The sequence below is a fragment of the Osmerus eperlanus genome, chromosome 11 (genome assembly GCF_963692335.1).
Source record: "Osmerus eperlanus chromosome 11, fOsmEpe2.1, whole genome shotgun sequence".
Taxonomy (NCBI): domain Eukaryota; kingdom Metazoa; phylum Chordata; class Actinopteri; order Osmeriformes; family Osmeridae; genus Osmerus; species Osmerus eperlanus.
The window spans coordinates 16759234-16774002 of NC_085028.1; the positions used below are offsets into that span (position 1 = coordinate 16759234).

At 46.5% G+C, this 14769-nt stretch overlaps 3 protein-coding genes across 4 annotated transcripts in view; 2 read left to right on the top strand and 1 right to left on the bottom strand.

Annotated features, from left to right (window-relative positions):
• The first annotated feature begins 2788 nt into the window (after positions 1 to 2788).
• chp2 (calcineurin-like EF-hand protein 2) lies at positions 2789 to 7803 on the top strand. Of its 2 annotated transcripts, none has more exons than XM_062472982.1 (7): positions 2789 to 3009; positions 3641 to 3713; positions 3946 to 4026; positions 5040 to 5164; positions 5543 to 5604; positions 6116 to 6238; positions 7266 to 7803. In XM_062472982.1, the coding sequence occupies exons 1-7, from the start codon at positions 2943 to 2945 to the stop codon at positions 7317 to 7319; spliced, it is 585 nt and encodes a 194-aa protein (XP_062328966.1). In that variant the 5' UTR covers positions 2789 to 2942; the 3' UTR covers positions 7320 to 7803. The 2 variants fall into 2 exon arrangements, with proteins under 2 accessions (XP_062328966.1, XP_062328967.1); XM_062472983.1 differs by lacking the exon at positions 7266 to 7803 and adding an exon at positions 6843 to 6981 and having other exon boundaries at positions 6116 to 6326.
• Positions 7804 to 8779: 976 nt separating this feature from the next.
• LOC134029025 (cytochrome c oxidase subunit 7A2, mitochondrial) lies at positions 8780 to 11626 on the bottom strand. Its single transcript, XM_062472990.1, has 4 exons — positions 11491 to 11626; positions 9471 to 9557; positions 9152 to 9236; positions 8780 to 8993 (listed from the first exon to the last, which is right to left on the bottom strand). Exons 1-4 carry the CDS (start codon positions 11503 to 11505, stop codon positions 8935 to 8937), a joined length of 246 nt encoding a protein of 81 aa, XP_062328974.1. The 5' UTR covers positions 11506 to 11626; the 3' UTR covers positions 8780 to 8934.
• A 1258-nt stretch (positions 11627 to 12884) lies between these two features.
• The window catches only part of rnaset2l (ribonuclease T2, like), a 7988-nt gene continuing 6103 nt past the window's right edge, over positions 12885 to 14769 (top strand). The window contains exon 1 of the mRNA XM_062472974.1: positions 12885 to 13538. Coding sequence (XP_062328958.1) covers positions 13453 to 13538 — 86 coding nt within the window. The 5' untranslated portion in view covers positions 12885 to 13452. The remainder of the gene's footprint in view (positions 13539 to 14769) is intronic.

Sequence of the window (14769 nt, forward strand, 5' to 3'; positions counted from 1 at the left end):
AGAGGAGAGAGGAGGGAGGAGGGAGGAGGGAGGAGGGAGGAGAGAGGAGGGAGGAGGGAGGAGGGAGGAGAGAGGCGGGAGGAGAGGACAGAGGAGAGAGATAGGGAGAGGGATGAAGGAGAAGAGGACGTGAAGATGTGTGGACCACCAATGAAGGGAGTAGGGTAGTGGACAAACATCCCAAATTCCTTGACTTCTTGCATAATAACTTGTTATTCAGTCCTGGTATTGATTTTGTCAACTCAACGGTTCTCGATCCTAATTGTTCTAGTGTTCTGGAACACTGACAGTGTTCTTGAATAATAATTCTGTTATCTTAGAGAGAATTTGCTGACATGCTACTGTTTATCAGTCCTGTCAAAGACCCAGGTCAGGTCAGGACCCAGGTCAAAGCCTGGGGTCAAAGTTGTGCAGGAAAGTTGGGCAGGAAAGGCCTTCATGGTTCTCCAGGCTGGTGCTCTGCCAGGTACGGCAGCACCGGCACCTTTCACTTTCATTTCTTGAGCCTGGACATCCTGAACATTCTGGAACTACCTGCAAATCTATCAAACAGGTGACTCAATCCTACAAGTAAAACAAACAGATGAATCATACAGGTGAATCCACGCAGATGGGTAACGATGAGTCAGCGTTATTAACCTTCAGTCCAACAATGTCTGAGGCTAGGGTTTCCACAGGATCGCTTGTACCAGCGTATGTAAACAATGCAAGATAAAGGCTGTTACTCCTGACTTTTGTTGTTGGTTGTTGTTGTTTTGTTGTTGTCAGCTGTGATACAACTCAGGTGAAGTTCCTGATTTCTGTTTGCAGGTAGGAGGACATGTGGGCAGGGAGTAAACAAGGTGAATTGAAGGTGAAAGTAAACATACCGTGTTTCTTAGAACAAACGGCGCCCTCGAATAAACGCAGCACCAAATAAATCTGAAAAAGGTTTGTTAATTGGTTAAAATCAACACCAGTATTTATTACACATGTACATAACTTTATGCACAGCTTTCTGTTTGAAAGCTTACATGTATGAACATTTAGGCATGCTGCTTCAGATTTCTACACAATGTAGAACACTTGTATTTGAGACAGTTGTACTACCAACGCAGCCCTAAGTGATAGCCAATGAGAAAGGGAGTTGCCACACTCATAGACAAACAAAGAATAGACAAGGAGGTCAGCGGTAGTAAATGAAACCTGCGTTTTTAGCTGCATTAATGATTTGTCACAATGCCAGCAACTAAGTTGTCTATGGCTGCACTGCAGCTAAATCTCTCTTACTAATTAAACGCCGCCCTCGAATAAACGCCGCCCTCAAATAAATGCTGCACCAAAAATTAACGTTATTTAATAAACGCTGCAGCGTTTATTCGAAGAAATACGGTACTCTCTCAGGGAAATATGGATGGATGGAGGAGCGAGAAAGAGAAAGAAAAAAAGAGGGAGAGAAATAGAAAGAGGGAGAGAGAGAAAGAGAGGGAGGGAGAGAGAGAGAGAGGGGAAATGGATGTAATTCTTCACCATTAAGATAAACAGACACTTCTCCCTGTTCCAAGGAACGTTCAAGCCTGCCAACTATCCAGAGATGTGGGTGGGTGAGGAGAGGGAGGGGGGGAGGGAGAGGGGGGAGGGAGAGGGGGGAGAGAGAGGGGGGAGAGAGAGGGAGGGGCTTGTAGCAACCGACTTGTGCAACAGTGACTGCATGTGGTGTGAAGGTGTTGAGATTTCCCTGTCAGAGACCTGCCCAGTAGTTAGGGACTGTGTACTGTTACTATGTAATACCAAGGAACACAGAGGTCACAATTGTTTTCTCCCAAGAAATGTGATTCATGTGAACCTCCACACACACGCACACACGCACACACACACACAATGTCGGGTAGACTGGAGGAATCACAGCTGTCTAATATAAACCACTGAACAGAGCTGTTTGCACATAGACCTAAGGAATGTTTCTACATGTTATGACTTCCTGGAAAGATAAAGTGAACACGTATCGCAAACATTTCAGTTGCAGATGTGGACTGGATGCTGAGCAATGGAGTGACCAGCTATCATAATACCTAGCGATTTAGTCAGGCAACGTTTGTTCCTTAAATCAGTTACAAATACTAAGGCCTCATTTTAATCAAGTGTTTGATGAAAGCAGTGCTGGCCCTACAGTCCCAGACATCCCAGACACTCCCGGAAGTTCCGGGAGTCTCCCGCATTTTCTCCCCGAAATCGGGGATTTAGTATTTAGAGCGAGCGAGAGACAGTCCAATGGTAATTTCTGGTAGAGAAAGTTGCATATCGCGCGTGTACGTGCTGTTCATCATGCGTCCGGATTGCATTCCGGGGGGGAAGTCTCCTCCCTGAAATGAGTCTCTGCAGGTTGGGATGTCTGCAGTCCCTTCAAGCAGGAAGCATACCTGGGTGACACACACCGCGGATTCACAACGGTGACTCACAGCTAACCTGTCGCCAAGGACGCTACGTTGTAGCCTGTACTTGACACTGCCAGGCCAGTCCTCCCGTAGCCCCCCCCCCCCCCCCCCGTTTCTACCGACTACCGAGTTGTATGGGGCCATCTAGTGGCCGTTGCTAATTCAGGCATCCACGAGGAATTGGTCTGTATGTAATACCGTGCCAAGATTCAAACAACTTTTGCACATTATCGTAAATAGGCCTATGCCAAATTATGACATGACGTATTTTGTCATAAATTACTGTTGATGAAGCTTCTGTGTCTCATGCACATTGGTCAGTTGGAGGATCCTGTTGTTGCTGCGATTGGTTAGATACCCCGTCCATCAAAACAGGGTTATCTCGAACTGCACACACAACTAAGCAAAGTTGCAAATTCAATTTGACCACGATTGCGAGTTGCTAACAAGCAAAACACCAGGGTACAGATCATCTAATTGTGCAGGAGAAAGCGATTTTACATCGAATGAACGGATTTTTCCTCTGAAATGGGATCGACAAACTCCACCCTGTCAAAAATCCCAAATGTCGAGGAATTAATGCAAGAAACTGGATGTAAGTTTACCATCAGAATCGAATGGACAACATATAAATCTGTATTTTTATTAATATATGTATTTTGTTGGAATCTTCTGTGCAATTTGTAGAAAGGGAGACCCGATGTAGACTACGACTCGTCTAACGGAAATTCTTACTTTGGGTGCAGCTATGTGGCACTACCTTCAAAATCAAATCATAGTAAGCAGGGTGTATGGGCAAGGTCGTTTGTTTATCAAAAATGTTGCGGCACAATATACTTTTTTAATAATCCGGGGATAATAGCTTCCTGGTATTTGCAAGTCATCAGAACCTCAGAAGATTGATGGATGACAGGTGCGTTCTGCCGCGCCTGGCACGCGCGCAAGAACCGCCTTCCAGTCCACGGTACCCTAGTCCGACTAGTAGATTATTAACGCTAATATATTAACAGTTATACTTGTAGGACATGCATAAGACTGAGAGTTTGACACGTTTAAGTGCATAAATCGAAACTAGAACAGAAGGCTAACCTAATGGTCCAGAGCACATATCGATTAGTAATTTATTAGTTATCGATTGGGCTCCATAGTACTGTCTCTGTGACCTAGGCCTACTTATTGATGAGGGTTCGAGTGGTATAATCGCATGTTTCGCCTCGTGTTTGTAGTCACGCCTGCGCACATTGTTCGACTGTATGACCGTTTTGAAGCGCTGGACAAAGAGGGGAAAGGTCACCTCCGGTAAGTTCATCTCAATGTAAATAAAAATGTAAAAATATCTTCATTCATATCCGTTTATATAATAATACGTTATAAGTTAATAACATCATTAATATGAGTAGGCCTATTATCCCTCTATGGCAAACCTTTTTTATTAATGAAATACAATTCAGAGAGGCTGCAAAGAAAGGTTGAATTCAAATGATTATGATTTTAGAATGTTTCCCTCTCTTCCTGTTTCTCCTCTTGAAAGGCCTCAGGATTTTGGGGAGATCAGAGAGCTGGCGATGAACCCCATCGGAGACCGGATCATCGCCGCCTTCTTCTCCCCCGGGTAAAGGCCGAGTTTTCTACCGGCTTGATAACCACAACTTGATCTGGTAGATAAACGCTGTTCCTTTCTAACTTCTGACTGTGTGTTCTTGCGTTTTGTGAGCTGAGTTTGTGCACAGCTGGTGGATGATGCTTTTGTGGTGCGCTGAGATTGTGCACAGCTGGTGGATGATGCTGTTGTGGTGAGCTGAGATTGTGCACAGCTGGTGGATGATGCTTTTGTGGTGAGCTGAGATTGTGCACAGCTGGTGGATGATGCTGTTGTGGTGAGCTGAGATTGTGCACAGCTGGTGGATGATGCTGTTGTTGTGAGCTGAGATTGTGCACAGCTGGTGGATGATGCTTTTGTGGTGAGCTGAGATTGTGCACAGCTGGTGGATGATGCTGTTGTGGTGAGCTGAGATTGTGCACAGCTGGTGGATGATGCTGTTGTTGTGAGCTGAGATTGTGCACAGCTGGTGGATGATGCTGTTGTTGTGAGCTGAGATTGTGCACAGCTGGTGGATGATGCTGTTGTGGTGAGCTGAGATTGTGCACAGCTGGTGGATGATGCTGTTGTTGTGAGCTGAGATTGTGCACAGCTGGTGGATGATGCTGTTGTTATGAGCTGAGATTGTGCACAGCTGGTGGATGATGCTGTTGTGGTGAGCTGAGATTGTGCACAGATGGTGGATGATGCTGTTGTTGTGAGCTGAGATTGTGCACAGCTGGTGGATGATGCTGTTGTTGTGAGCTGAGATTGTGCACAGCTGGTGGATGATGCTGTTGTAACCAAGCTATTTGTAGGTTCGTTTTAGATAACTTCATATGGTCGGGTGGACAATAAGACACACACAAGGTCTGTTTTCACAACTTGTATTTTCCCACTGCTCTTCTGGACCTCGCCATTCGAACCGCCCTCACTGACTTCACGTCATGGTTACGTCAGCATCACGCCTACGGCAACTCCCGAGGGACACTTTTCCGTTGAACATAGTAAGGTCTGCTACACTGTTGTTCTGGGTATGTTTACAGACAGGAAATAGTTGACTTCCACTCCTTTGTGAAGATCCTGGCCCATTTCCGTCCGGTTGAGAAGAAGCGACCGAGAGATGCAGGCGGTCCAGAACTGGTCAACAGCAGAACCAGCAAGCTGAAGTGTGAGTTCCAGCACCTGCTCTCATCTCCACATAACATGATAATCTGACCTTTATAATCTTCAATGAACATGCACAGTAGATGTGTTTCAGGATGACCGTCAGGGAGCAGTCAGATATATCTGTTTCTCCTCCTCTCCCTCTCCTTACTCACCGTCTCTTTCCTCTGATATTTTCTCCTATTTTTCCCCCTCTCTCCTCTCTTTCTCCTCTCTCTCTATCCTACTCTCTTTTCCCTCTCTCCTCCTCTATCCTACTCTCTTTTCCCTCTCTCCTCCTCTCTTTCTCTCTCCTCTATCCTACTCTCTTTTCCCTCTCTCCTCCTCTATCCTACTCTCTTTTCCCTCTCTCCTCCTCTCTTCCTCTCTCCTCCTCTCTCAGTTGTCTTCCAGCTGTATGACCAAGACAAAGATGGCAAGATCTCCAGGAGGGAGCTTCTCCAGGTCAGTGTCTACGTCATGCTGCCTGGTGCTGCCTGGTGCTGCCTGGTGCTGCCTGGTGCTGCCTGGTGCTGCCTGGTGCTGCCTGGTGCTGCCTGGTGCTGCCTGGTGCTGCCTGGTGCTGCCTGGTGCTGCCTGGTGCTGCCTGGTGTCTTCACAGGGTCACAGAAAATTATGTATAACGGCCTCAGTTATTAAAAGAAAGCTGTCCCACCCATGTTTGAAAATAAACCTATTCCCCTGCTAATATCAAACCAAGATTACTTTTATAGTCTTAAAAAAATAAGCTGGCTGAGCGGTTAGGGAGTCGGGCTATTAATCAGAAGGTTGTTGGTTCGATTCCTGGCCGTGCAAAAATTACGTTGTGTCCTTGGGCAAGGCACTTCACCCTACTTGCCTCGGGTAGAATGTCCCTGTACTTACTGTAAGTCGCTCTGGATAAGAGCGTTTGCTAAATGACTAAATGTAACTGATCATCTCTGTAATGTGATTGGCCGCCGTGTTCGATTGCCAGGTGCTGCGTGCGCTGTTGGAGAGCCAGGTGACGGAGGAGCAGCTGGAGAGTGTAGCTGACCGGGCCATCCAGGAGGCGGACACAGATCAGGACCAGGCCATCTCCTTCGAAGAGTTCCGGAAGGTACCAGAGGGAGACCCCCACAGTGCCCCAGACACTGAACACTAAACAGCTTAACCGACAACCCAGTCTGACCTGGGATCGGTCCTGCCTCCTGACCCTGACATCCCAGTCTGACCTGGGATCGGTCCTGCTTCCTGACCCTGATATCCCAGTCTGACCTGGGATCGGTCCTGCCTCCTGACCCTGATATCCCAGTCTGACCTGGGATCGGTCCTGCTTCCTGACCCTGATATCCCAGTCTGACCTGGGATCGGTCCTGCCTCCTGACCCTGACATCCCAGTCTGACCTGGGATCGGTCCTGCCTCCTGACCCTGATATCCCAGTCTGACCTGGGATCGGTCCTGCCTCCTGACCCTGATATCCCAGTCTGACCTGGGATCGGTCCTGCCTCCTGACCCTGATATCCCAGTCTGACCTGGGATCGGTCCTGCCTCCTGACCCTGACATCCCAGTCTGACCTGGGATCGGTCCTGCCTCCTGACCCTGACATCCCAGTCTGACCTGGGATCGGTCCTGCCTCCTGACCCTGACATCCCAGTCTGACCTGGGATCGGTCCTGCCTCCTGACCCTGACATCCCAGTCTGACCTGGGATTGGTCCTACCCCCTGACCCTGTCAGAGCGGATGTGGACGGGCCTGGTCCTGGATCAGTGTTGCAGTCTGTCTGTAGGACAGCACAGTTCAGCCAGGACAAACACATGCAGGATTGTTTGAACACACAAAGATACATTGTTAGATTGTAGTGTGTGTGTGTGTGTGTGTGTGGGGGGGGGGGGGGTTGTGTGTGTGTGTGTTGTGTGTGTGTGTGTTGTGTCTCCAACACACTTGCATCTGTGTTCAGTAGCTGCATACATTTGTAATTTATGTATACAGAATATATAAATCTGCATGTGTATACAGTATATACGGTATACATGAATTAGGAATGTTTTCAGTTACTGAACACAGTATATGCGGTATGTACACTTTACACAGTGTATTATGAATATATATATCTATTTATATTTTAATTTCCATCTCTAACAGACTTTGGAGAAAGTCAACATCGACCACAAGATGAGTATCCGCTTCCTGCGTTGATGCCCTTTGAGGGCGTCACCTAATTGGCTCCCTAGAGCCTCCCTAGGCTCTGCCCCTTCCTATCCTGCTTCATCTTGGTAGCCATGGTTACCAGATTCTCCTGAATGCCAACATTGCATTTCCTGTCTTCACAGAACAGAGATGCCAATCAGCTTCTCACAGTATGATACTGTGCTGCTGACAATGTGTCAGTGTCAGTAAATGGGTATTAAACGTCAGATTTTACTCTGTAAGAGTGTGTAACTGAAGGCTTTAGACACTACGTTTTTTGTTTTGATATTGGGGAGGAGGAATCCATGCTTCTTAAACAGTATGCTTGTTATGATGAGTAATTAATGTACTTACATGTACTTTGGTATTCTTGTATGACTGGATGATGGTGTACTGTGGTGCACACAGTATTTTACTCTGCCTTTTGATGTATAAGCTAATCGATTTTTTTCCATGTATGAACTTAATAAAATAAAAATCTATATTTTCATATCCCTACTCAGGCGCCAAAATGTTGTTGTGTCCTGTGGAACTGTTTCAGAAAACTTTTGTAACATTTCTGACTGACCACTGGATGTCAGCAAAGACCAGATCAGAGAACAGACATGAGGAAGTCTGAAGCCGTAAATGCCTTGATGGACGGAGCTTGATTAGACTCAACTCCTCCGTGTTCCGGGAAGTTACGGAGGACGGCGCAAAATATCCGGGAAAAGCTGCAGCGAAAAGTCGTCTGGGACTTGACACATGAGGGTTAGGGTCAACCCTCCCTCACCCTAATAACGGGCTTCAGAGTGCCGCTGTCGCGTCTTGACGATAAGGCCTTTAGAACCAGAGTTAGAACCAGTCCAATGTGGAAGGTACTCCAGGTTGATTGAATTGAATCAACTTTGAATGCACCACAAAGATGAAACACTGAAATGTATTAGAAGTAGCCTACACTAGGGCTGGGCGATATATCGAATATTAGCGATAATATCACAATAATTTTTACGACAATGTTTTTTTTTTTTTGCTGGTCCCTGTGTTGCTTGTATTTTAAGATCACCATCTGGCTCCTCTGTGTTCACACACACACACAGACACACACAAACTGAAAACTGCATTTGCACATGCACTCTCTTTTGCTCTCTCTTTGTCCTGTCACATGAGGACGTCTGCATGAACTGTTCCATGTGAGGTCCATTTTGTCAAGTTGCAAGTACCATGTTATGGCAACTGCTTAAATTTGCACTACACATGATGTACTTTGTAAAAATAGCTGTTCTATCTAAATTGTCTTTTTGTTTTTTTCTAATGGGGGAAAAAGAAAATACGTTTTTTTAATTATTTAAATGAAAATGAAAACATATTGAGATATATATCGAATATCGTAAAAATTTTGACAATATCGTGATATAATTTTTTTTTTATATCGCCCAGTCCTAGCCTACACACACACACACACACAATGACCTGAATCCAAACTTGCCTTTAAACATCTAGAATCCAACATTGAGCTTTATTCTGTACATACAATGTCTCACGCCATGTGAAGGAGGCTGCGAAGAAATGTAATTTGATTCGTACAACAGACGCATGCAGCAGAGTGATCTAGCTCCCCAGCCAGCATCCTCCTCCTTCCTGCTCACACCTTCCCCTTTGGCTGGCAGGCTACCAGCAGCCAGTAGAGAGAGAAGCCTGTTCCTGCAGCAGAGAGGAGAACACAATCAACATGTCAGAGAGCTACAGAGGTTAGAAACTATTTTGACACGTTTAGATCTCTTTTCAGGTGTTAGGTGTATAGATGTGTTTTCGGCTTCTCGCAACCGGTTTCGCAACCGGTTTCGCAACCGGTTTCTTACCTGCGATGGTGATGGTCATGGTTAATCGGTATAGAAGAACGTCAGTGGTTCCTCCTTTGATGTGAACTGGTAGACCGTTGTCTTCCTGTTGACATGGAAACCAAGGAAGAGAGGGGGGGGGGTTAAATCAAGATCCTAAAGGTCGTAGGGTCAGACTGCACCAATGTGGGCGGAACATGCAGGAGACTCTGAGACCTTACGCTGTCAGTCATCCAGCACTGTCATTTCACACAGCCTCCCTCACCCTGGCTGTGTGTGTGCAGGAGTGCGTGTGCAAGTGTATGTGTGTATATGTGCAGGTGTGTGTGTGTGATCTCACTTGAAAGAGCTTCTGTGCTTCTGGAACTTTGTTCTTCATGTTTCTGCTGGAGGTGGTGAAGGCTCGGCTAGCGAGACCAGGAACTTTCTGAAACCCATGAAAAACACACAAACCCATGAGAAACACACACCCACAAGAAACACACACATGAGAAACACACAAACCCATGAGAAACAGACCCACCCACAGACCGCTGTGTATTACACACCCTCTTACATAGCTTGGAGAGTGTTGACTCAACACAATCTCTTTGACACTTTCCAAGGTAAATACCATTAGACCTTTCCCAATGCTTTTCCCATGAAAAAAACCCAGCACGAGTTAATTAGGTTCAGCTGTGCCCAGACAAAAATCAGAAACGGCTCTACTTCTAAATCCCTCTGCTTTAAGCTTGGGGCAGATTTTTCACATAGTTCATGAGACCTTATTGTGGGAATTTAAGAGACAAATGGTTAAGATTCTTACCTTTCCTCTTCAAAGATTGAAGGATTAACTGATTTTTGCGGCTGGAATTTATGCATTAACTGATATTGTCTGGTAGCTGAGATGTGGTTATTTTGCACTGACTGGTAAATACAGACCATTTCTTGACTGAATAAAAAGGAGAGATCTCAAATTTAATATTAGCAGCAGGAACTGAAATTACCTAGGCAGATTGAAGTATTAACTGATACTAGTTGCAGAAATTGCTAACTTGGTTAAGAAGCCTGTGGATCTGAAGGCATTTTGAGATCTTTCCGTGGTTCATGAGGAGAGCGCGATTCCTACAAACTGCCAGAAGTCTGCCAGAACACCCCCAGACGGCTCCAGTGTGTCTGAAAGCTGGCTAGCTACACGGCACATTACAGTTCTGTAAAATGTTCTTTCACAGCAGGAGGGCGGTCTGTGTCTCCATCTGTTTTTATCGGCACAAGGATGGGATCCTGCTGTGACGCACATGGGTGTGCACGTCCATATGTGTTATCACTTTTGTGTGTGTGTGTGCACGTAGCCTATGTGTGTGTCTGGAGGACAGAGGAAAGACAAGGTCCCAGAACTGATCGTGCTCATTGGGAGCTCTGTCATGTGTTTTCAAAAAGTCTGTCTTGACATGACACTTCCAACATACACCGTTTTTAAACTTATCTCCAACTGAGAGAGGGATTTATAAATGAGAACAAACAGAAGAGTGTATATAAATAAAACACTGACATATTTGTTGACTTAAGTGGACCCTGTTACGATCTCTTTAAGAGGACTATGCCACACAGTCATCCAAGGTCAAACCGGGTGTCTAAGACAAATGACTGGCACTGCTGCCAGCCAATGACTGCTACTCAATCTGCGGCATCAGCCAATGAATGATAGAGGGTAAAGGAGCAAAGCCCACCCCTGAGAGCATGTGTACGTGCTAAATAGAGACTTCCCGCGTTCCCACTACATGACTTCCATTGAAAACAAATAAAAGGTGTCAATGACAGACACTGCTCATACGACAGGTGATATGTATTAGCAGCAACTCTCCCATAAAGCTCTCATACAGCCTTAAAGCAACAAGCTGGTCATGTCAACTAGTTCACAGTAAAGATCCAACTTTGCTCGAGTCCCAGTACACAGATTTCTGACACCCACAGAAGGAATCTGCGAGTTGATCTCCTTTGTTTTCTTCTCACTAAACTCTGCATTGACACAGACCAGCGTGAGCTTGCCATAGTGGAGGGGTTCCAGCCCTGCCAGCCTGCCCCCCTGCCACCCGTGACCCGGGTGGAGAGACGACACCAGGCCTGGTTACAGTCAGCTCAGATCCCAACACCTCCCCCCAACATATCTTATACTTTCAACAACAACAAGGCAGTTAAAAGTGAAGCACACTCTCTACACTCTCTACAGGTACAAAGGTCGGACGGTCACTGTTCCACATTTTAATCCCAAATCCCACCTGCAGAGTACGATATTCCAATCAGGATCGGTCTTATCTCTGACAGGAACACGCGTCAGGGAAAGGTAACAGCACAGGGAAGGAGAGAGAGAAAGTGTTTACCAGAAGGTGGTTCATGGTGGAGGTTGCTGTCTGTAAGGCTGCCTGCTGCTACTGGTGTGTACTGGTCTAGCTGTACAAGGGCACATCAACACACTTCTCTGCTTCTGAACCAGAGCCAAACTATGGAACACAACGCAGGTCAAACTGTGCGAAGGACCGGTAAAGCACAGCTCATGGGGAACTGGAGTGTAATGATAAAAAATCAATTAAAAACTTGCAAACATTGGCATGTTTATTCACTGACATGTTAAGTTACTTTGAAGCGGAGTGATTTGTTTTCCAAGAAAGTAAACCCATTTAAAGTGAAATGTTTAAAGTAAACAGAAAGATAACTGAGTTTAAATGTAACCATCTGGAAGATGGGGAGGGGGAGCCTTGAGCCTTGTATTTAAAAATACATATATTTTACGCCTTGGAATGTGAAGTCATTGTGTAGTCTGTTGGAATCAAGGAATAACATGGGTGGTAGTCGACGATGAACTGGACGAGATTCAGGCCCACAATTCCTCTCATAGCCTCCCTAGACCCTGACTCACCCTGCCCCTGTCAGGAACAGAGAAGAAGAGGAGGGGACACAGCATGTGTTGGTCTCACCTCACGCCTGATGCGCCCTGATCTCTGGTGCTGTGGTATTCTGGGGATGGGTACAGCTTCCTGATCTCTGGTGCTGTGGTGTTCTGGGGATGGGTACAGCTTCCTGATCCCTGGTGCTGTGGTGTTCTGGGGATGGGTACAGCTTCCTGATCCCTGGTGCTGTGGTGTTCTGGGGATGGGTACAGCTTCCTGATCCCTGGTGCTGTGGTGTTCTGGGGATGGGTACAGCTTCCTGATCCCTGGTGCTGTGGTGTTCTGGGGATGGGTACAGCTTCCTGATCCCTGGTGCTGTGGTGTTCTGGGGATGGGTACAGAAGCAGAACCTGCAGATCAGGAGGACCTCGGCTCCAACCCCACCGCTGTTTGTCTCTTTGGATGAAGGAGCTCATTTTATACATGGTCCTGAACGTGTCACAAGACTAAACACTATATACGTCCTTTGTAAGGACAGTGACAGTTACAATGAACCTGTGCCGTATAAATATTAGTTCATGCTTACAACAGGACAGCAGCACTGTCTTTCTGTATAAGGACCAGCTGTGGGCTGTATTAAAACAAATTATTGGATATATATTCGAAACCTCAGTTGCACTTCTGTCTTCCTTAAAACATGAAAGGAAGGCCACCATATGTGTACTGTTGCACAACTGAAATCATTCAATTAAGCAGAAACACATTTCTGCTGTTTCCTCATGAGAACCAGTCAGGCGGCGGTGGGGGGGGGGGAGACGAACAAAAGAACAAGAAATATTCAGACTTTTCTGGTAAGTCTCAAACTGCCGTTTTTTTTAAAAGGATTTGTAGTTAGTGTACGCATAGAGTACAGTAATGCACACATCAAAACCTCTTTAGTTTACAGTAAAGTCATACGTTGTCTGTCACGTCCTGTGGGTGGTTCGCTGCCCCGGCCCATCTGTCAGACTACTGAAGGGAGGAACTGAAACAAAAACATGAGGTATTTCAGACGCTCCTTCGAATCCCTCTCTGGAGTCTCCACGGCAATACAGCACGGAGCACAGCAACAGCAGAGAGACAGGCAGACCAGAGAGAGACCAGCAGAGAGACAGGCAGACCAGAGAGAGACCAGCAGAGAGACAGGCAGACCAGAGAGAGACCAGTAGAGAGACAGGCAGACCAGAGAGAGACCAGCAGAGAGACAGGCAGACCAGAGAGAGACCAGCAGAGAGACAGGCAGACCAGAGAGAGACCAGTAGAGAGACAGGCAGACCAGAGAGAGACCAGTAGAGAGACAGGCAGACCAGAGAGACCTGTATCAGACAGACCAGCAAAGAGACCAGCAGAGAGACCAGCAGAGACACCAGGAGAGACACCAGGGGAGACACCAGTAGAGACACCAGCAGAGAGACCATGGCTCCATCAGGGCTGCACCTGCTAGTGATCTTCATGGTTGGTCTCTCTCTGGCCCACTGGACAGAAAACCCAGAGGAGAAAAAGTAAGATCATCACATCCTTCCTCTGTGTGTGTGTGTGTGTGTGTATGTGTGTGTGTGTATGTGTGTGTGTGTGTGTATGTGTGTGTGTGTGGGGGTGGCCGGGCAGGAGTGTGATCAAATCCAAACTTGACCTAGGCCTTAGTCTGGACCCCCTAACCAGGGGCGTTGTTAGACCCTTTTTACTGGGGCACGTGCCCCAGTATAAATCTGCTGTGCCCCAGTAAAATTTAGTTTGAGTTTAACAATTTACTTTATTAGTAAGTGCATTCATTTAGATTGATAATCCCGGAAATAATTAACGCCGTATCGCAATCAATGCTTGTAAAATCAAAACACAAACCGATGCCAGCAGAATTCCATGTCAGCACGCTCTTCTGAGCTTGCCAAAGAGCCACTGCAGCACGCACACAGAAGTCCAGGTGTCGGACTCGGCACACAAGTCAGAGTTGAGGTAGGCTGAGAAAACATTACAAAACTAAAGAAAGTTTTTATATAATAGGCCTACCGATCATCTTATTTTGACTAAAACATAAAAACAATATTACATGAAGCTCAAAAAACACAGTATTTGCGCTCAAATGAATGCGGAAAAAAATGTGTGTGCTCGCATTAACTATTGATGTCCCTGCCAAAGCTGATATCAAACTTGCGTCCCTGAACTGTTGTATAGTGGGTTAAGCAAGGGGAGTTTCTATAACCGATTAGTGTGTTGTGCGCAGCAAGCTTGGAAGAACCCCTGAGCCTGCTGTTAATCCTAGTGTGAACCCTGATGACCCCTAACCCTGCTGTTGATCCTAGTGTGAACCATGATGACCCCTGACCCTGCTGTTGATCCTAGTGTGAACCCTGATGACCCCTAACCCTGCTGTTGATCCTAGTGTGAACCCTGATGACCCCTGACCCTGCTGTTGATCCTAGTGTGAACCCTGATGACCCCTGACCCTGCTGTTGATCCTAGTGTGAACCCTGATGACCCCTGACCCTGCTGTTGATCCTAGTGTGAACCCTGATGACCCCTGACCCTGCTGTTGATCCTAGTGTGAACCCTGATGACCCCTGACCCTGCTGTTGATCCTAGTGTGAACCCTGATGACCCCTAACCCTGCTGTTGATCCTAGTGTGAACCCTGATGACCCCTGACCCTGCTGTTGATCCTAGTGTGAACCCTGATGAACCCTGACCCTGCTGTTGATCCTAGTGTGAACCCTGATGACCCCTAACCGCAGTGCTT

What these genes read in the sequence shown, in the direction of transcription:
- chp2 (XM_062472982.1), top strand. Translation starts at nt 2,943, where the DNA reads ATGGGATCGACAAACTCCACCCTGTCAAAAATCCCAAATGTCGAGGAA. An exon ending in GCCGCCTTCTTCTCCCCCGG is followed by an intron (nt 4,027 to 5,039) that starts GTAAAGGCCGAG and finishes GTATGTTTACAG; the next exon opens with ACAGGAAATAGTTGACTTCC. An exon ending in CCTTCGAAGAGTTCCGGAAG is followed by an intron (nt 6,239 to 7,265) that starts GTACCAGAGGGA and finishes CATCTCTAACAG; the next exon opens with ACTTTGGAGAAAGTCAACAT.
- LOC134029025 (XM_062472990.1), bottom strand. An exon ending in AAGCACAGAAGCTCTTTCAA is followed by an intron (nt 9,237 to 9,470) that starts GTGAGATCACAC and finishes CCATGTCAACAG; the next exon opens with GAAGACAACGGTCTACCAGT. An exon ending in CATGACCATCACCATCGCAG is followed by an intron (nt 8,994 to 9,151) that starts GTAAGAAACCGG and finishes TCTCTGCTGCAG; the next exon opens with GAACAGGCTTCTCTCTCTAC.